The sequence below is a fragment of the Castanea sativa genome, chromosome 11, assembly GCF_040712315.1.
Source record: "Castanea sativa cultivar Marrone di Chiusa Pesio chromosome 11, ASM4071231v1".
In the NCBI taxonomy this organism is placed as follows: Eukaryota; Viridiplantae; Streptophyta; class Magnoliopsida; order Fagales; family Fagaceae; genus Castanea; species Castanea sativa.
In genome coordinates, this window is record NC_134023.1 from 26,221,541 (window position 1) to 26,243,300 (window position 21,760).

The window sequence follows — 21,760 nt, forward strand, 5'->3', positions numbered from 1 at the left end:
GATATCATGATAATTCAATAGAACACTGTGTACATTAGATGGACAAAAAGCCCAGATTCATAGAAATATTCAAATTCGATGAATGTAAGATATCATGAATTCAATGGAAAACTGTGTATGTTAGATGTACAAAAAGTTCGTATTTGTTCAAAAATTCGAATTCGTTAAATGTACGATATCGTGAAAATTCAGTGAAAAATTGTGTACATTAAATGTACAAAAAGTCCAAATTCATTGAAAAAATCAAATCTATTGAATGTTCAAAATCATCAATATTCAATGGAAATTGAGTGCATTAGATGGAGAGAGTCCGAATACGTTGAAAAATTTGAATTCGTTAAATGCACGATATTGTGAAAATTCAATGGAAATTTGTGTACATTCAATGTACAGAAAGTCCAAATTTGTTGAAAAATTCGAATTCGTTAAATGTACGATATGGTGAAAATTCAATGGAAAATTGTGTACACTAAATGTATGGATAGTCTGAATTCGTAAAAAAAAAATCAAATTCGTTAAATGTACGAAATCATCAAAATTCAATGGAAAATTAAATACATTAGATGGTCAGAATACATGGAAAAATTCGAATTCGTTAAATGTACGATATTGTGAAAATTCAATGAAAAATTTTGTACATTAGATGTACAGAAAGCTGAAATTGGTGGAAGAATTCCAATGTCTTAAAAGTACGATATCATGAAAAATCAACAAAAAATTGTGTACATTATATGTAAAGAATGTTCGAATTCGTGGAAATATTCGAATTCGTTGAATGTACGAAATTGTCAAAATTCAATGGAAAATTGAGTATATTAGATGGACAAATAGTTCAAATTCGCGAAAAAAATTTGAATTCATTGAATGTACGATATTGTGAAAATTCAATGAAAATTTATGTATAGTAAATGTACAGAAAGTCTATAGCTTAGTTTGGATAGTGCGTTTTGTGGCCACGTTTTGAGATTCTGCGTTTTTTTTTTTTTTTTTTTCAACGTGCATGAACAGTAACCGGTACTGTTCATGCACGTTATTTTACTATGCGGAAGACCAATTTCACTGTTCACGCACTGTAGCTGCACTGTTTACGCACTGTTCATGGGACCCACAAGCACTTTATTCAAAAAAAAATATTAAAAATAGGTCTCACAACACTATTCACACATTTAAAAATTATTTTGCTACAGTGTTTTCAATTTTCAGTTTTCAGCAATAAGCTCTATCCAAACAGACCCTATATTCGTAAAAAATTCAAATTTGTTGAATATACGATATTGTGAAAATTCAATGAAAAATTGTGTACATTAGATGTACAAAAATTCCATATTTGAGGAAAAATTTGAATTCGTTGAATGTACGAAAGTGAAAATTCAACGGAAAATTATGTACATTAGGTACACAGAATGTCCAAATTTGAGGAAAAAATTGAATTCGTTGAATGTACATATCATGAAAATTCAATGGAAAATTGTGTACATTGGATGGACCAATAGTCCAAATTTGTAGAAAAATACAAATTCATTGAACGTACGATACTATGCAAATTCAATGGAAAATTCTATACATTAGATTTACAGAAATTACAAATTCATGAAAGAAAATTGAATTCGTTGAATGCACGATATCTTTAAAATTCAATGAAAAATTGAGTACAGTAGATGGACAGATAGTCCGACTAGATGAAAAAATTCAAATTCGATAAATGTACGATAACGTGAAAAGTCAATGGAAAACAGTGTACATTAAGGGTCTGTTTGGATAGAACTTATTTTGCTGAAACTGAAAATTGAAAACTGAAAATACTGTAGCAAAATAATTTTTAAATGTGTGAATAGTGCTGTGGGACCCATTTTTAATGAAAAAGTTGCTGAAAAGTGAAATTTGTGGGACCAATGAACAGTGCATTTGTGCACTGTTCATCACTGAAAAGTCCATCTATGCGGCTGGGTTAAAAAAAAAAAAAAAAAAAAACCAAAAACGTGGACGTGGACGCCAGACTTGGATCCAAACGCCCTCTAAATGTACAAAAAGTTCAGATTCTAGGAAAAATACAAATTCGTTGAATCTACAATATTGTGAAAATTCAGTGGAAAATTGTGTACAATAGTTGGACAGAAAGTCCGGATTCATAGAAAAATTCAAATTCATTGAATGTACGATGTCATGAAAATTCAATGGAAAACTGTGTACATTAGATGTGTAACACTGAGATGTGGGGTTTTCTAGGAAAGTGAGATTGGAGATTCCTCTGGTTTTGAAGGTTTGTGAGGCAATAGATTTATTTTTATTGTTTTTAGTGTTTGAGATGGACGGATAGGAGTTGTGTAAGAAAATACTTGTGTACTTTTTCTAGGATTTCGTGGTGGGTCTAGAGAAACAAGTGTGTAACACTAAGATGCGGGGAACTTGGATATTATAATTTCTCTATTAGATAACAAATAAAGAGACATTAAGCTTCACACAAATATTTTTATGGTTTTGGGCTTTAAGTGTGTTCCCCATCCAAGTAGGTAGGTGGCTAATGTGTTGGATTGGTCCATATACCCACCCAATGAGAAATCTAATAATACAATAACATTACTACTAGAACACCTAGTCATTTCTATTTTTATTATTTGATTTTTTTTTTTTTGAATTGATAATTTTATTTATATATATTAATGGTAACCTTGAAATTGTGCGTTGAAATAGGCTTTTACTGAAATATTCTATTCTAATAGACAAAACAAAACGAGTTCTAAAACATTATTCAGATTTTTGGTTCAACATTTAAAAATTATCAAAAAATTTTGGCATTTTGGTTAATTATTGAGCTTATGAACTTGTAAAACCTACCCTAGAGAATGACATGGAAAAGTGCATGAGCATGTGATTATATAAGCTCATAAATCTATCCTAAGAGATGATATGGAAAATGCATGTGCATGTAGACATATGCAAAAAGCATAAACATGTGAATAATTTATTCTAGAAATAAAGACTAAAAAGCATAGCTAAACATGTGATTGCATGACATTTACTAGAAAAGCAAATTGCATGACAAATTTGATGAAGCTTACCTTAATCCATAGCGTAGCATTTTATAGCAAGCTCTCTCCAAGCATTTTTTTTTTCTAACGCTAAAAAACACAAGAAACTCAATGTTTTAAAATCTATAAAATGTGAAAACAATATCATTTGACAAAGAAAATATTATTATTTTAATATAGTTGTGGAGTCCCAAGTGTAATTTTTGTATGAGTTTGATTGCTGATGGGATTAGGTGCTGATGGGATTAGGTGGGTTTGAATATATTTAATTTTATTTTGGTTTGGGCATATTATATGGCTTTTCAAATTGGGCTTTTGTTTGATAGAGTTTGTGTTTTAAGTTGTGAGGTCCGGAAACCATATCACTTATACAAAACCATAAAGATACATGTACACATAATTATCCATCAAAAAGTAGGCGCAAAACTCCAAATATACACATCAAACAAGTTACACCGTATTTATCTTAAACAAAGACAAGTAGAACTAAGAATTTAAAGATGATTGAAAAAACTTAGAAAATGTTTAAAATGCTTTCAAACAACTTTCTAATGGTTGAGGAGCCGCTTTGCAATTTTTGAGAAGTTGGAAGGCTTTCTTGCAATTTTAGAAAAGATTTGAGGACAAAATGGTATTTTAAGAACTTTGGGGGGTCAAAAAACAATTTTGAGAAAGTTCTAGAGTCAAAACAGAAATATAGGAAAGTTTAAGTTCAAAATGCAACTTTTTACAATTTTTGGGAATGTTCTAGGGTTAATTCATAAAATATGGGAAAAGTTTCAGGTCAAAATACAATTTGAAAGTTTTAGAATCAAAACATAAATATGAGAAAGTTCAAGGTCAAAATGCAATTTTAAGATAGTTTTGAGCTCAAAACATAAATACAAAAAAATTTTAGGTCCAAATGCAAGTTTTGAAAGTTTAAGATAAAATAAATGCAATTTATTGATGGCATTTTAGTTACTAAAAGGAAAAAAAAAAGTCTTCGCTATTTAGTGTGGGTTTATTTCCAAGGTGTGGAACTTAAAGTGCTTCTTTTTAAAAAGGATTGGGCCTAAAGCTTAACATTGAGGGGGCTACTGGTTGAGCTAAAGCCTAGAGCTCATTGGCAATATAAAAAAATTTCAATTTTTTATGGCCAAAAGTTAAAAGAAACTAATATTTAAGTACAGTATATCACATAAAAACATAGAGCTAGTCTATCCATACAATCAATTGTATAGGAATTTGTATGAAAATATTCTGAAATTGCTCAAATATTACCTGAGTAGGGTCCACTTCCCCTTGGATGATGTTCAATATTGAACCAGTTTTTTGCTGAAGCGCTCATTTAGAGTTTCCAACAGATATGAACCCATACCTGCACCATTTTAAGTGAGATCACACAAAAAGTACATAAGTAAGGAAGCACTTCAAGCATTCATGCACATGCAACTGTGCAAATACTACAAATACAAAAGATAAGTAATAGATACCCATCATTGAGTTAAAATTTAATGATAATAATTGTGCTTGAGGTTCTCATAATTCCATTTTTTATTCATCTTTAAACTGCCAAGTGCAATCTGGATTTAGTCCAACACCCAGCACAAAGCGTTTTAGTTCATTCTCTAAATTATTATGAATCAGCTCTAATTTCCATTAAAATAATGCCAAAGAGTAAGTGTAAGATTTACTTTAGTTACTCAGCAATGCTGTAAAAGGATAAGTGTTGTCCCCAAATATACAAAATATTTTAAAACCTTGGTTTTATAGGTGAACAGTAAAGACAGAGTAGTAAGAACCTGAGCCTGTTCCTCCAGCAATAAAGTGACATAAAACAAAACCCTCAAGACTATCACTTCCATCTGCTTCTCTATCAATCATATCCATTATATCCTCTTCAACACCCTTCCCCTGATCATAAATTAACCATATGAAATAAGATATGCTTTAAACAAGCAAGAGAAATCTGAAAAATAATTTAAGCGTTTAAAGTATAAACTGTATTGCACATCATGACCTTTCTTGCAAAAGCCCACAAATAATGAATCTCTGAATGACTGAAGCATGAGTGATTAACAGAAATGGTCACTATTTACACTCAAAAGTATTTATTTAAATCTTGCTGCCCACTAGCTCACATGACAGATTGTGCTTTCCTTTAATTTCAATCCATTACATCAAGTCCTGACACACGTCATCTGCTATTAAAGGTGGTGGAGAGGGCCAAGAAGATTAAATAGGGTGACTTAACCAGGTTCATAGCATATGTAAATTACGCAAAACTCTAAAAAAGGCACGTGTGTGTATGCGTGTGTATATATATACATATAGTTCAACTGATTCGATTTGATTATTAACCAAAAGAAGAAAACATACATCTTGGGCTTTTAAATAACTTGGCTCAAGGTTTACGACGACAAAAGGGGCATTTATGCATGAGTTGGCTAAAAAGCTTATTGGATGAACAAGTCAAAACAAAGGCTGTCAATCGTTACTTTCTGCTATCCCAATTCATCAATGGATATTGGACTAGCTGAGAAGCTTATCAAATCGGAAGCCCAATTAATAAGTTCAAAAACTAAGAGAACAAGAAAAAAATCCCAAGAAATGTATGCTAAAAAACTATTAGAACTAGGTTCAAAAACTTATATTCTAATTAATTTTTACAGCGCAGAGAATCAAATTGGATTATATAGTTGATAATAATCACTGTAGATGCAACCCTCCAAACCGTTTTGTGGGCTCTCCACTAGGCTACTACAAGGCTTAAAAACTACTAATGTTGCTGAAAATATTTATTTTTCTCTTCCATAAGTCCATTAGGAATTGGGTTTGCTTATTAAATCCACATAATGGGTTTCTGCTAAAAATGATTAAGTCCACTTGCATACATACCCTACACCACAAACCAAGATTTACCAACTGAGTTTATAACTATTTCTAACATTCTCACAAAATCAAAAAATGGGGTGGTTATCCAAAGCTTAAAACTACTAATGATGCTGAAAAAGTCAATATTTTTCCCTTCAATTAGGAACTAGATTGTTTATTAAATCTTTTCAGCTAAAAATGATTTAAGTCCACTTGCATACATACCCGGCACCAAAAACCAAGATTTACCAACTGGTTTTTCAACTATTTCTACAATTCTATCAAATTTCAAGGAACGAGTTATCAAAAGAATAAACAGAGAGGGAAAGTGAGAGAGGAGCTGAAATTGCATACCTTTCTGAGTGTAGGGATTGGTGGGTTTTTGTTGGAAATAAAGCCGGAGATGCCAAAAGCTTGGGAAAGGAAGATGCCCAAGAAAGCTTCCACATGTAGACAAAACCAGAAACACTGCCAAAAACATGAGACAACAACAGGTGGACAATCATGCATCGATCAAATAAAACCAATACATATTGGAAAAAAAAATCCCAAATTCTCAGCATATAATCCTCGAAAACTAAAACCACTCATCAGGGGAAGACTTTAATTTTAAGAATACAATTTGTTTTTGCAAAATGTAAGTTTCAAGCACATTCCACCAAAAATAAATTAGATTAACTAAAAATTCAATAAATCAACCAAAACCATTACTGCCAACATAATCAAACCAAAACTGCATTAAGAGTGAAAGATCTCAATTGTATGGCTCGTAATGCCATTTGAATTAGAGCTCAGTAGCCAAAACAACATTCATTGAGAATCAAAAATACACAATCTCAAACTAAGTCTACAAAAATTAGGTCTACAAATTGCACAATTCAAATCAAAACCCTATCATTTGCGCAGAATTTCCCAAGCAAATGAAAAGCGAATTTCACAATAACGAATCTGAAAGAACTAACCTCCCTCCTCTTACGCGTTCGAGTCCGAAGGTCTGATATGCGCGGCGGCGGAAGAGGCAGCGCTGCCGAGAAAGGAGAGGAATCCGGAATTCGCTGGATCTTGATCGTCGAGGAAGAGATCCTCTTGAACTCTAAAACGCACCGTGAGCGCACACGATCTCGCGAAGCCGAGCATCAACGCCGAGATGAGGAACGATCCGACGGTGGTCAGGAAAACGACGGCGAGAGTTAAGAGCGAGAGACCGATCTCGCAATCGGAGAACGTGCGGTCGAGAATGACGAGAGGCTGATCGGAAAGTCTAGGCAGCGAGGAGAGAGAGATACTGAGATAGGGTGAGAGGGGAGAGAGAGAAAGTGAGGATTTTGATTTTTGAGCGAGAGAGAGATAAATTTTTTATTTTGCATAAAGTAAAGCGTGTCAAGGGTATTTTTGTACTTATTATTTTGAATAAATTAGGCGGCGGGATTTTGAAATTTTTGAAGGGTATTTTTGTACTTTTCAATTAAATGAGTTTTTTTTTTTTTTTTTGTAGAAAAAGATAAGACCAATTTTTGCTTATTAAATAAAATCAGTTTGGAATAAAATTTCTAAATTAGAAGGAAGTACTGATTTAAACGAGCTAGTGTACATATTTGTCATTTTTTTTTCTTATAGGTATCAATTTTTTTTGGACCATGAAACACCAACTAGATGATACTGATCTAGTATGCTGGAAACTATACTTTCTCCTCCCAAACCAAGAATTATGCTTAATAAAAATAAAAGCATGTTTGTTATTTCTAAATTCCATCAACATTGGAAACTCAAAAAATAAAAAAATAAAAACCCAAAATTTAATCCCAAGGGAAAAAGACCCTTCAATCCATTGTCTTTTATTCATCAATGTCCTTTTTCTTTTTCTTTTTCTTTTTTCATCAGGGATTTTCTAACGTATGCCCTAAGGGCATATGTTAGTAAATCATTTTAGAAAAAAACTTTATGAAAAAGTAACTAAATAATTTAATAGTTTTTTCAATTTTCCATTAAAAATTTCCTAAAAATATATGGTTAATGTATACTCTAAGAGCACACATTAACCAGACTCTTTTTTTATTATTATTAGCATGTAGTTAGAATTTAATTGTAATGTGTACGATAAAGGGCTAGAATTCTCAGGTTACGAAAGGCTATTCTAAATAGTAGGAGTGTGCATGGGTCGGGTTAAGGGGATTTTTTGACCCAACCCACCATAGTGGGTTAAAAAAATTCAACCTAACACAACCCATCACATAAGTTCAACCCAACCTAACCCAACCCACTTGAGTTGGGTTGGGTCGGGTTGAACCCATAAGTTGGACAATTTTTAATATTATTGTTAATATTATTATTAAATTGAGAAGAAAAATATAAATATATTAAAAAAAATCTAAAGATTTGTATCAATGTAACTCCTTAAAGGTATACAACACTAATAACTAAACAATAATAGTAATTTACTAAGGTTTGTGTGAACTAATTAGCTTTTATATAGGATAGGAAGAGCTGGTTATTAAAAAAATTATTACTTATATAATATATTTTAAATATATATATTAAATATATGGGTAGATCGGGTCGGATTCGGCGGGTTTGAAATTTTATGACCCGAACCCAACTCAACCCGCTTTAAAAAATATTTTGTAACCCAACCCAACCCACCAAGCCCTAAAAACCGACCCAACCCGGCAGGTTGGGTTGGTTTTGGCGGGTTGGCTACACGCCCCTACTAAATAGCCTCTTTGAGACATTGTAAATGGCATTTACTTACCTACTTTATGAAATTTTATCTTTGAATATTTCATAGCACTTTGAGCCTAGATATTGATATATGAATCATATGATTGTTTCAACTTCAATCTTGTTAGAATAATAGCTACATGATTGAATTCACAATTTCGCAACAACTTAAGTTTTAGAAGATGAAATTATGAACTTATGATAGGTATGAATTTATGTTTTTTTTTTTTTTTTGGTTCAAAGAAAGATCTTTTATTCCACAAACAGACATTTTCAAAATGTTGAAGGGAACCAGCGAACCACCTCCAAATACAAATGGCTAGTAAATGTCATTGCAAAAGGTCAACACAAGCACTTTAATATAGAATGTCTCATATTATGCCAAGTGGCATAGCAAATTTTGTGTGCACGCATGCACACATATATAAAATCTTCATACACCATGACTTTTAAAAATCTAACTCTCATTTAATGTCATTGCTATGCAAATCATCAACCAGATAATGGTAAAAAATGTTATAGATGAGATCATGAATATATAATAAAACTAATGTAAAAAAAAAAACTCTCTACAAAGTTTAGAGACTAAAATAGTATTTTGCTTAAAAAATTATCACGCACAACGCGCGAGGCTGCAACTAGTATTACCTAAGTACCCATTTGGGTCACGCTAAAACACAATGCGTTTGCGTTTTAGCGTTTTTTTTTTTTTTTTACCAACGCCTCTTGCACTGTTTATGGGACATGAACAGTGCATTAAGGCAAATGAACATTGTTTTGCGAGTGTGAACAGTAACCGAAAATTATTATTTTTTATTGTTTTTAGTTTTCAATAAAATAAGCGATATCTAAATACACCCTAAATGTGAAATAGTTAAAACGCCTAGAATGGAGCAACCCAAATACGAAGATTACACAATTTAAATAATTTGTATGCCAAATGAATTGCAAACAAGTTGGCTTCCTATATTTGGTATCTATGTTACCAAAGAAATCAATTTTATTGAGCAAACTCTTTGATGCAAACCTCAATCGACACGCTTTGAGACCCAACAAACAATATTGGAATATTTGCCCAAGAAAGCTAAAATTCAGATTTTTGATAGAAATGCTGACCCAACGTTTATAATCAAAACACGAACCAAAGGTATAAGTTGACCTTGACCCAATGATTATAAAGAATCACGAACCGAAGGTATAAAGTTTGAATGCCACAAGGAAGAATCCCTGATAAGTTCACAGTTCTTAAAGAACCAAAAAAAGAGCAAAGCCTCACATTTTCTGATTTTTATTCAATAATATCTGAAAAACGTTTACAGACTTGAGGGCCTATTTAAGGCCTCCATAAAACTTGACAGACAAGAAAATATATTTTAAAATAACTCCTAATTGATACCTTACTATATCAGGAATCAAATTTGACCTAAAAGCATTAAATGCACCTAAAAACAATGAAAAAAGCTAAAAAAACGTTCTAAATAATAAAAGCCCAAAATTCAGGTAGATTTGGTCTGAAATAACCGTTCCAGAATAGGAAAAAATCTTTGTTAACTGATATAGAGCTGGAAAGTCAATCAGCCATTAATCCACGCCATAAATCACTTCCAATTAAGCCAGATCAGCCCTCAATAGCTTGAATTAAATTTATTATGTCTGCATCATCCTTTGGGCCAAGTTTGGAATGTCTTGCGTGAGAATCAGCCCAAATCTCTTGAATCAGCCCATTAAGTGCTTCTTTGATTTTCTTGGATCTTGCTCTTATAATAGACCCAACTGGAATATGTAATGGATCCTTGAATGCTTGTTGATTTTCATCACTCTTCAAGAATCTTCTTAAGCGGCTCAATGCCATGGTTATTAAATCATTGAATGACACAGACCATTTGGATTGAGGGGGAGGGAGAAGGAGTAGAGTAGAGTAGAGTAGAATTTGCCTAAAATTAGCCTATTTTCAGCAAACTCTACTCTACTCCCCTCTACTTCCCCTCCCTTCCCCTTCAAATCCAAATGGTCCCTAAGATTGTTCTCCTCTACAACCAACCTTTTCACACGATGCATATACTGTACATATGTCAATCCCTGCCTCAAACCCATCTTAATGCCATTGTTCCTGCCTTCCTCACCTAGCATCCTAGTTCAACGACTCTTCAATTGAACTATTAGTTTGGGATTATTAACAAGGATGTGATTGTGTGCATTAGCCCATATTCATTAATTTGAAAATACACTATTCTATTGGTGGATGTAAAGAGGAGTTTTACAATGGATCCTTAATGAATTTAAACTAAAAAACTATATGTACTTGTCACCTACACCACCGTCAGAGAATTCTTACTTCAACTTCTCAATCCTATTTTGCTATTGAGACAATATGAAATGTTGCTTAAGATCATGCTAGTTATTATGCAAGTAAATGACATCTCACTCAATCTCAACAGGTAGTTCTTGTCAAGCAAGGAGACAATTCGGTACAACGCGAATGATCGTTCCCTCCCAATGATATAGTGCTAAACGACTATCATTGTTTGAAGACAGTTTTCTTTTAGTATAGTAGTGTTAGTTACAATTGTTAGAGTTAGTTTGAAGTCTGTAGTACTTACTGATATGATTTGTATTGTTACAACAAATTGTAGAGCTATAAAGATTAGATAGGCTTCAATACACATATAGACACAAGTATATATACATATCAATGTACTACAGATTGAGGTATTTGAATAAGATTGAATTCATTTTTAACTTCCTAAATTTTTGGTGCATCCTTCCTCCTCACTCTGCATTCATTTATTCTATCATTCCTTTACTACAACACACTTCATTTAGTTCACATTTACCATATGAACAAGTAAGGTCAGCAAGTTCAAAAGAGTGCTCTTGATAAGAGTAATATTGCCTTTCTATACACACACACACACACAGCATCTTCGAAACCACTATAGAACAGCCCTAAAATATAAACAACCACCCTCAATAAAATCTTGAATAACATTTTCTTTTGGATAAATAACAATTTTTATTAATAAAAAAAAGGCATGTTGCCAATGTACACTAAAATCTTGAATAATATTTAGGCAAATAACCTAAATATTATTGGTAATACAACCTAAGATATGGGTGACAATAGGGCTGGCCCTAGACATTTTGGGGTCTAAGGCGAGAACTAAAAATTGGGTCTTTTTTATACTTATAAGTTTTGTTAATTTGTTCTTGGATATTTTTATCTATTATTTTATTTTTTGACAATCTCATTTCCAAATCTAGCCAAGTGTTCATGTTAGTCATATGCTCTCTAGTTGTTTCATGGTTTCTAATTTTAGAACTAATATTTTTCCAATCTCGAGTTCCCTTATTACATAGTTGGCCAGTACATTTAGATTTAAACAACTTGCAACAAAAACAAAATAATTGGTCCGTATCTTTTGAATACACTAGCCATTTTCTATCATGCTTCTCCCCATTTGATAATATTTGAGTGTAATGAATAGCAAAAAAATGTCTAGTGTCATCACCTCTAGGAAAAATTATATCATTGTCTCTAATTAGACATCTTTCTACTAATAAATCTCTTAATTTTGTGTCAATATTTTTCCAATTACCTAGATCATAAATATTAGAAGGAATATAATTCAACATGTCATTATTATTTTCATTTTCTTCTAAATTACTTCGAAGTTCATTATCAATATTTGTTGTATTGTAAAATTGAACATCATTGTTATCTTGCAATTGTATCATTTCATTATCTTCTAACTCTTTTTGGTGAATTTCTTGCTCATTTATGATATTTTCATTTAAATTTTGTATTAAATTTTGTTTATTACTAATAACAAATTTATCCATTGATCCTTTTTAAGACTCAATTAATTTTTTTTTTAAGTTTTTCATATCCAGATGCATATTTTCTAGTAGACATTTCTAATCAAACAATATATTTATAAAGACTAAAATAAAAAATAACTTTCAAGTGTAGAGCAAATGAGAAATAGAACTTGATTTATATAAAAAGTATTGTTGTAGTTTCACTGAACAATAACAAGTTTTTAGCAATCTCAACCTCCATAAATAAAGATTTATTCAATATATAACCACTAACTAAAATATATATATATAAAAACACAAGATTTAAATTAAAATTAAATTAAGCACAAGCATAACAAAAATTTAAGCACAGTTAGTCAGCCATAACACAAGGCTTATTAATAGGCAAAATTTGCCAAACAGTATAATTCTGAAAAAAATTTAGGCGAATGGCATGCGTTCAAACTTTATTAGTTAGTTGGACTCTTTTTTGAAAATCGAGTATAGTAAAATCGACTTTCAGCCAAAATCGCCAAAATCGAGTTTAATATACTCGACTTCCTATCGAAAATTAGCTCTAAGATGGATAAAAAAGGAAGTCGAGTATAGTAAACTCGATTTTGACTGGAATTTTGGCTGGAAGTCGATTTTGCTGTACTCGATTTCCAAAAAACAGTCCAACTAACTAATAAACTTTGAACGCATGCCATCCGCCTAAAATTTTCCCAATATTATACTGTTTGGCAAATTTTTCCCTTATTAATAAGACCCACCCACAAAAAAACACAAAACAAATCCTATCTATAACCCCAAAAAAAAAAAACGCAGGCTTTATAAAAAAAAAAAAAAATTGAAGGCCCAAACAAACGTGAAGTTAACGTCCAGTCCAGGCAGCCATAAACTGATAAACAAAACCAGGGCCCAATCTTATTATCTTAACAAATAAAATGAAGAGAAAGCCAAGTGCCCAAATATTTATACCTGAACCTGATACGGTGAGCAGTTGAGAGGGACGGAGAAACCGAGAAAGCTTGCTTGAGCAGTTGAGAAAGGTGGTCTAGGCAGAGGAACTGAGGAAGCTTGCTTGAGCTGTTGAGTAGATGAGAACAGTGGAGAGAATCAGAGAGAATGAGAGATAGAGAGAGGCGGAGAGCAAAGAGAAATGTAAAATTTTTAGGGATTTGAGTTGTTTTATTTGTTTTGATTTGTGATTGTTTTGTGGCTAATCTCTTAGATCGGATTTGTAGTTTATTTAATTGATTTTTGGTTTGTCTAGAGAATAATAATGTTATTTTGGGGCAATGATTTTTTTTAGAACCAATGATTAACCGGATCTACCAAAATTTTTGTTTTTTGGTTAAAAGGATGTGCCAGATTTTTGTAATTCATCTGAAACTTTTTTTTTTTTGCCCCTAATACCCTTTCTTTTTTAAAATTTTGGGGCCCCCTTCCACTTGGGAGCCTTAGGCAATTGCCTAATTGGCCTAGTGGAAGGGCCAGCCTTGGGTGACAATTCACCTTTCAACCCGAAATGCCTATCATTGCCCTCCTCTCATTCTTTACCCAAATTCACCTTCTTTCTAGACAAAGCCTCAAAGCAAAGCATAAAGTGAAGCTAATGAAGCAAATCAAGATTTTCCTTGTAAAGAAAACACTATTAAACATGAATGGAAATCACCATAACCTTCATATTGTCAGTTGCTTCCTAGAAACTAGATAGTTAACATTACAGTCCTCTCTCTTTTTCTTCCTTTTTGCACCTCTCCGCCAAATATTCTACCAAAACACAATGGAGGTAAAGAATCAGGTTAATCCATGTTTTTTTTTATAGATAACTTAAAAATATTATTAATAAAAGAGCCAAATTGAGTACATTGGAGATGTACTATGGGGGCACAAATCAAGAACCAAAATTACAACGATCAAGTAAAATAGGAAGGGAAGAACAAGAAAATGAGAAAAGACCACACTCCAATCAAAGAGAGTGTGCAAGAAAAAAAAAAAAAACTTAATCTCTAGCATAGAACGTTCACATCCCTCAAAGCTTCTAGCATTCCTTTCACACCAAATGCACCATATCAAACAATGTGGCACTAGTCTCCAAAAATCTATGTTACGATGTCGCCCAAACTTACCCTGCCAAGACTCAAACAACTCAACTTAATTCATGGTTTTGAAACCATACAGTTAAAAAGAACTGAATATTAAAGAGATTTATGGTTTTAAGGTCGGACTAAAATTCCACTGAATGTCAAACCATGATGAAGAGTATAAATATATAGATTAATTTCGTAAGAATAGCAAAATTAATTAAAAAAAACTAAATGAATTTAGATATTTTTCCAATGTAATTTCTCAACTATATAGGCAAATAAAAACGAAATAGTATTGGAATCAGCTTCATTTGATGGAGTAGAGCCAGTTGATGACTAGTTGATGTCAAAACAAAAAGTTAATTTTGGTTCAAAATATTTCTTGGGATGACATACAACTAAAGTGGTATATGGATGCTTCATCAACCGAATTTTCTCATGAATAAATTGGGTCACTAGAAGCCCATCAATGCCTAGGAAAAGTAAAGGCATAAATGCACTTTTAGTCCCTACATTTTGACCCGATTTCTATTTTGGTCCCTACATTTTATTTTTACCACTTTTAGTCCCTAAACCAATTAACGCGTAACATTTAAGTCCTTACCGTCACCCAACTAACAGAAAATGTTGACGTGGCTGACGGAGGAATTAAAACATCATAAAAAATGCCACATCACCCATGACACATCAGCATTTCAGCATTTTAATTAATAAAATAAATAAAAATAAATAAAAAGCCCAAAAAATAAATAAAATTTTAAAATAAATATTAATCTATTTTTTTTTCCGTAAGAACCTACATGCTCTCTCACCATTTTGTCTGATGCTTCTTCTTCACTCTCTCTCTCACCATCTCTCTCTCTCTCTCTCTCTCTCTCTCTCTCTCTCTCTCTCTCTCTCTCAATCCCCAAACCCACTCAAACCTCCGACCCATCTCCCTAAATGGATCACCCGGGTTCGCGCCACACCACCCGACCCAACCCGAGATCCGAATCCAGCGGCGGAGGAGGAGGAGGGGGACGTGAGGACTGTTGGAGCAAAGGAGCGACAGAGACTCTAATCGAAGCGTGGGAAGAACATCCAGTGCAAGAATCGTCAAAACGATGACCAAGGAAGTTGCCGACGCTGTCAACAACCGTCAAAATGGCGTCAAACGTCTCCGTCTGCAAGTCGATCGAGTACTCCCTCGCCGATTCCAAGTCGATCCTTAGTCCACTCATCTCCGTCTGCAAATCCGTCTTGGGTTTTTCTTTCCGATCTGGGTTTCTTCTTTTTTAGCTAAAGTTTTGGTTTTGTTGAGTTTCTTGTGTTTTGTTTGTTTGCTAGGGAAATAGAATGATTAGAAAGAAAATTAATTGCTAGGGTTTATTTGGTTTTCGAAAGAATTTTTTTTTTTTTTTTTGTGCTGATCTAGTTGTGCTTTGTTTGGTTCCGAAGAACAATGAAAAGAAATGGAAAAATGAATTCTTGGGTATTGGAAGCAGATGATGAATGTTGGTTCAACTGAATAAAAGAGATTTATTCATTTTTCTGGTTTTGAAATTTTCTAAGCTTGAGCATGAAGGTTCTTACGAAAAAAAGAAAAAAGAAAAAAGAAATATTAATGTTTATTTTGAATTTTTTATTCATTTTCTAAACTAGCTTTTTATTTTTTTTTATTTTTTTTATTAATTAAAATGCTGACGTGCTGATGTGTCATGGGTGATGTGGTATTTTTAGTATATTTTAATTCCTCCATCAACCACATCAGCATTTTCTGTTAGTTGGGTGACGGTAAGGATTTAAATGTTACACGTTAATTAGTTTAGGGACTAAAAGTAGTAAAAATAAAATGTAGGGACCAAAATAGAAATCATGTAAAAATGTAGGGACTAAAAGTGCATTTACGCCAAAAGTAAATGTACCTCACAACCTAACATCTCTATAATATGCCTTTAGGTTCTTCCTCGTTAACCAAACAAATTTAGCGAACAAATCCCTTAGAGCATTCACATCCCAAAATTTTATCATATCTTATTTTACCATCCTAAAAAATTATTTTATCAATTATATCATACTATTTTACAATACTCTCAGTATCCCAACTTTTATTTTACAATACAACATATTAAAATAATATTTCTACACAATAAAATAATTTATCCCAAAACTCAAATAAAAACAAAAACCCAAAACCCGGTGAGAGAGAGAGGAATTGATAAAGTGAATAAAATATTAGTTCTTTTTTATAGAATTGAGCTACAATTGCACTGTAGCATTATTGCAAATTTTTTTACAATAGTTAGTTTTTACAAGTCCGGATGTTGGGCTTGTTTAGTGCATTAATACTAAAATTTTCTTACATATAGCATTCGCAATACCAAATGCAAATGCTCTTAGTAGTATAAACCATAGCATTTTTCTTTAAAATAAAGAACACAGCGGTACTCATAGAAACACAACATTTCAGCCCCTAAAGTTCTAAACACGTGAATCCACATCTGCTGACATCAAACATGTAATTGAACCCAGCTAAGCATAGTTATATAGCATTCCTCACCTCGATACATCTGTCAGAGGCCAGAGATAGTATGATATAGGAAGATCACATATTGCGCAACCGACACAATGTCATAAAAATTAGCTCCCTCTCATTGATATTAAATTTAAATTAATAAATATAATACAAAAACAACAAAGACCGTGTAGCTTGAACCAGGGAAGTAAGACATGACCTTGGAAGGGCAACATGCTCACTAGGTAAGTACTAGATAAGTACTACAAAAGGAAAAGGAATAACAACATTTATAACGCAACAACCATTCACATACAAATCTCATATACTAATTTATAATAGCCACGTAAACCTGGAATAAAGATGAAACTTTTACCAATACTATCATGACTACAACTAAAGGAAAAGGAATAACAAAGGTTTCTGTTCATCCATACCAATGTTTAGTAAGATGCCACGTTTGCACCATCAAGTAAAAGTAGGCTCTCCATGAAATTAGCTACAAATGGAGGATTTTGGATATCAAGATCCCTTTTCTCCAGTAGTAGAGTTTCAGCGTCAATCAAAACAAACTTGTATTTATTCTTTTATTTCCCAGTCTGTGGATGTACCAAAACAACAGAAGTGAACCATACTCAGTAAAGGCAGCACCGTGAGCTAGTCTTTCATATGGTACAACAAAAGTTTAGTCCAAGACTCAACCATACCGTAGTCCCTCATCAACCATATTGAGTATTGAAAGCCAGATTGTTCTCTACCTTCACTTGTAATAAAGCTAGTTTCCCCTTGAATGATGAAAGACATCTTTGAATGGGGTTGTTATAAGTAGAATCATGAGGCAGTGCTAGCTTTCTAAATTTATCACTATTGACATCAAATGACATAAAAATCATTTTATCTATGGGATTCTCTTCTCCTTCTGTGACTACTGCCCTCCAGTGTAAAGCTCCACTAACCAAGGGGGTTGGCAAAAGATAATTTTTAAAGCAGTAGATACCATTGGCTCTCAACGATATTCTAACCCTTCTTTATGAATCCGAACTTAATGTGTACACCTCAATCTCAGATAGAGGCACAATTTGCAAAAAAGGTGGAGATGAAATTCTGACAATCTTGTAGTCATTATTCTCGTAATGATATGCAAACCTGAGTTTAACATTGGTTAGCTTTCCTAAGCAAGTATCAGGAAACTTCTTAAATTTTCTAATGATGGGGTTCCACAAATATATATCATTATCAGAATCAGCGAGACACAATAAGCCATTGCACGAACCGACTATTTCGACATACCTAGAAGGAAAATGAAAGGGAATTCCAACCTCGGAAATCCTATCAAACGTGCGGTTAAAAAAGACAATACAGACTGGTGGTCTGTTAGTGTAAGAAGAATTCAAGTCACGTGTATCCAATGACTGCATATGTATGACATCACCATTATCATTATCTTTGTTGTTGTTGTTGTTGTTATTAAGGTAGGTTGAGATGAAGGGTGGTGATCGAGGAGTCCAAGGATTTGGAAACGCACCTAAATCTTATCACTGATTTTACCGATAGTCATGCCAAGATGTTGAATAAGATTATGTAGTTCAGCAGATGGTTCTTGCTTAGCAGAGGAATTGGTTGTTGCGGACGCACTTCTCTCATTTGGGACATATTTTTACAAATGAAAGAGAGAATGCAGACAGTTTCTTTTACCTACTGATAACTGCGCCTCTATGAATAGGGTCATTCTACCATACCCTTTTTTTTGGGGTATGGTACCCACCTAAATCTAAACCATTAAATAAATAAAAATTTGATTTGAACCATTCATTTAATTTAGAGTGATTTCCTCTCAAAAAAAAAAAAATTTGAGTGATTTAGAGTAAACACTTGCTACCGGTCAAACAAGTTATATATATAAGTTAAAAAACAAATAGAACCCAGTATTCACTATGCACTTCTCTTCTGAAAAACAAAATTCTCTCTATCATGCTTCTTTCTCTTTATCACGCTTCGGACTCTATATCACGCTTCCGAGTCGGCTTATCTAAAGAACCCAGAATTCGGCTTCTTCTCTTACTAATCAACCACAAGAACCCAGGGCAGCTAAACAAAACCCAAAAAAGAAAAACAGTATCGGCCGTTCTTTGCCCGGCGAGGATATTTGAAATAGGTTTGTCTTTCTCTCAGACAAAGTTGATTTTACTACTAATATACAGATTATTAAAGTTTCTTTGACTATCAACGCATGATTTGTCTTTAGTTTTATTCATTGTTAGTAATCCCTAATGCTATTAACCGATTTGGGTTTTTATTTTTATTATTTTGATAGGAGATTTGGGTGTTGTTTGTTAACTTATTTTGGCTGAGAGATTTGTTGCTTCTGCTGTTTTTGTTTCTTCATGGGTTGTGGATTTATTTGGGTTTTTGGTTGCTTTTGAGACCTGCCCATTTTGGGTTTTGATTATAATTATTGTTTTATATTTATAGACACATAGATATCATTAGAATCAGACCCCTGTGTTTTTTAGAGATGAATTGAGAGAGAAGAGTTAAACATGATGGGCAGGTCAAGATTTTGGTCTGATATGTTATGAAATTGATGAATTGCAAACATTTTAATAATAGCATTGTTTTATGTTGGGGTTGAGACCAAGGTTTTTAGACCCAGACCATTCATTAAACCGTAAAAGTGAGATGTTCAAGCTTTTTGAGGTCAAACAGAGGTTGAACCAGGGTCGAACTGTGATGATGTTATAATTAATTTAATAATTAATTAAAGCCTAAATATAGATATTAAATTTATAAAACTAGCAAAATTGACTAATATATTTATATATGTGAGGGAAATTTAATGATTTTTAAGCATATATTTAATAATTAAATAAGAAAGTTAATAAAATAAAATAATAACCATGAAAACATTAAAACTTATGATTAATTTTTGAAGTAAAGTTGAATATCTTTGAAGGATTTTAATTATAATTTTGTTTTATTCATTTTAAGAGATGCATAATTTAATTAACTAAAATAAAATTGTGTTAAGTTGTTTTTATTATAAAAAAAAAATTGCTAAGGGGTTGGACCGCACGGTTTTAGGGGTTCAATCCCGGTTTTAGGGGTTCACGGAATTGCCACATATACTCGGTTCTCTATGTTTAAAAAATTGGATTTCCATACGGTTCTCGGTTTTCATGGTCCGACCTCCTGGTCTGGTCTGGCTCTGAAAACCTTGGTTGAGACACGATGAGTTGAAGATATTAACTGTGGTAACATAGGGCAATCTACTTAGACAAGCTAACATGTGCTCCCTTCTATTTGTTTGTTTATTGTAATGATAGACATGTAATGTAATGGAAAGGGAACAAGTTAGTTAGTTAGTAACTAGTGGGAGATTCATTTACTCAGAAACTTCCTTTTTTTTTTTAATTTAATTTTACTGCATTTTCTCAGAATTTTAACGAACAATAGTTTGCTGTAGTAGATCTGGGATCCAAATTTCTTTTCTATTCCTTTGTTTTGTTAATTATTAATTTATTTTGTTAAAAAGAACAGATCTTTTGATAATCAGCTATATAGATTGATTTTGCTTAAACTATCTATTGTGTTTTCGTTGTTTTCATTTCTCTGGTGGTTGTGGCAGTGGCTGTAGATCTTTGAATTTTAATTCTATATGATTACTCATATTTCTTTGGGTCATCTTTGGTGCAAATCTCTGAGACAAGTAGTAATATTTCTTTGTTTACTCTCTACTATATACCAAATCTTTTTGAGGCTTTCTATATGATTATACACATTTTTTTAATTCTTATATGTTTTAAAAATGTGAGATGATGAGATTTCTTATATGGTGAAGGAGCTATTTGTCAACTCAAAGTGCTTTCTTCTCTTATTTGCAATCTTTATGTTTTGATATATGAATGTGCTGTGAAGGTTTAGATATAGTGTCACTCTATTATGTTATAAATGAAACTTTCTTGGTTTCATTTATCACATTTTTTTTCATTCCCTTTCCCTCATGGCAATAATTGGATGCTATTGGTTAGTTTTTTTTTTTTTTTTAAATGATTGATTTTAAGGTGCAAGCAACATTCGATTTCCCTTGTAACTAAAGAATAAAAAAGATGATTTCTAGTCACTCTAAGCACCTTGTCAATTGGATGAATACATTTTGAATGGGTACATTTTGAATGATTTCTGGTCCGTTTGTTATTTTTGTATGCTGATTGGATGAATTCAGCTAGCCCTTTATCATTTTTGCACCTGATGGTGGTAGTAAGTCAGGCAAGTCTCTTGGATATTGAAGAGTCCATATTGTAGCCTTTAACTAGTTATATTGTGGTACTTCTGACCTTTGGAGGATTGTATACCCTCTCTTAGCACCTTGCTTTGAACCAATTTCTTATTGTAGACAATTTGTTACGTTCTAGGTTTGTTCTGTATATTTCTAAACTCATGTGCATTGAAAAGAAGAAACTTGATTTCTTCTATTTTGATGATATGTTTGTTCTTAGTAATGTTTTTGTCCCATTTGCCCAGCTTGTCCTATATATATCTTGAACTCAAGTATATTGAAAGGAAAAAACTTTTTTTTTTCTATTTTGATTATAATGTTTGTTCTTAGCAGTGTTTTTGTCCTGATTCTAGGCTTGTTATGTATATTTCTAGGTTTGTTATGCATATTCCTGAAGTCGATTGTATATTTCTAGGCTTGTTTTGTATATTTTTGAATTTGTTAGTCATAGTCTTTTTCTTTGTATAAAACTTAAGCTCACTTGTTTGCTTTGATG

General features: G+C 32.6%; 1 protein-coding gene across 1 annotated transcript; it reads right to left on the bottom strand.

Moving 5' to 3' along the window:
- Positions 1-2,619: 2,619 nt before the first annotated feature.
- On the bottom strand, positions 2,620-15,714 carry LOC142616286 (uncharacterized). Its single transcript, XM_075789165.1, has 6 exons — positions 15,471-15,714; positions 6,848-6,978; positions 6,240-6,353; positions 4,814-4,925; positions 4,293-4,389; positions 2,620-3,119 (listed from the first exon to the last, which is right to left on the bottom strand). The coding sequence occupies exons 1-5, from the start codon at positions 15,712-15,714 to the stop codon at positions 4,325-4,327; spliced, it is 666 nt and encodes a 221-aa protein (XP_075645280.1). The 3' UTR covers positions 2,620-3,119; positions 4,293-4,324.
- Positions 15,715-21,760: the final 6,046 nt, after the last annotated feature.

Excerpts from the sequence above, each read along its gene's own strand:
- LOC142616286 (XM_075789165.1), bottom strand. The coding sequence starts at position 15,714 with ATGAGTGGACTAAGGATCGACTTGGAATCGGCGAGGGAGTACTCGATC. Across the intron at positions 6,354-6,847 it reads GAACGCGTAAGAGGAGGGAG|TGTTTCTGGTTTTGTCTACA; the intron begins GTTAGTTCTTTC and ends TGTTTTTGGCAG. Across the intron at positions 4,390-4,813 it reads TGCTGGAGGAACAGGCTCAG|GTATGGGTTCATATCTGTTG; the intron begins GTTCTTACTACT and ends AAAATGGTGCAG.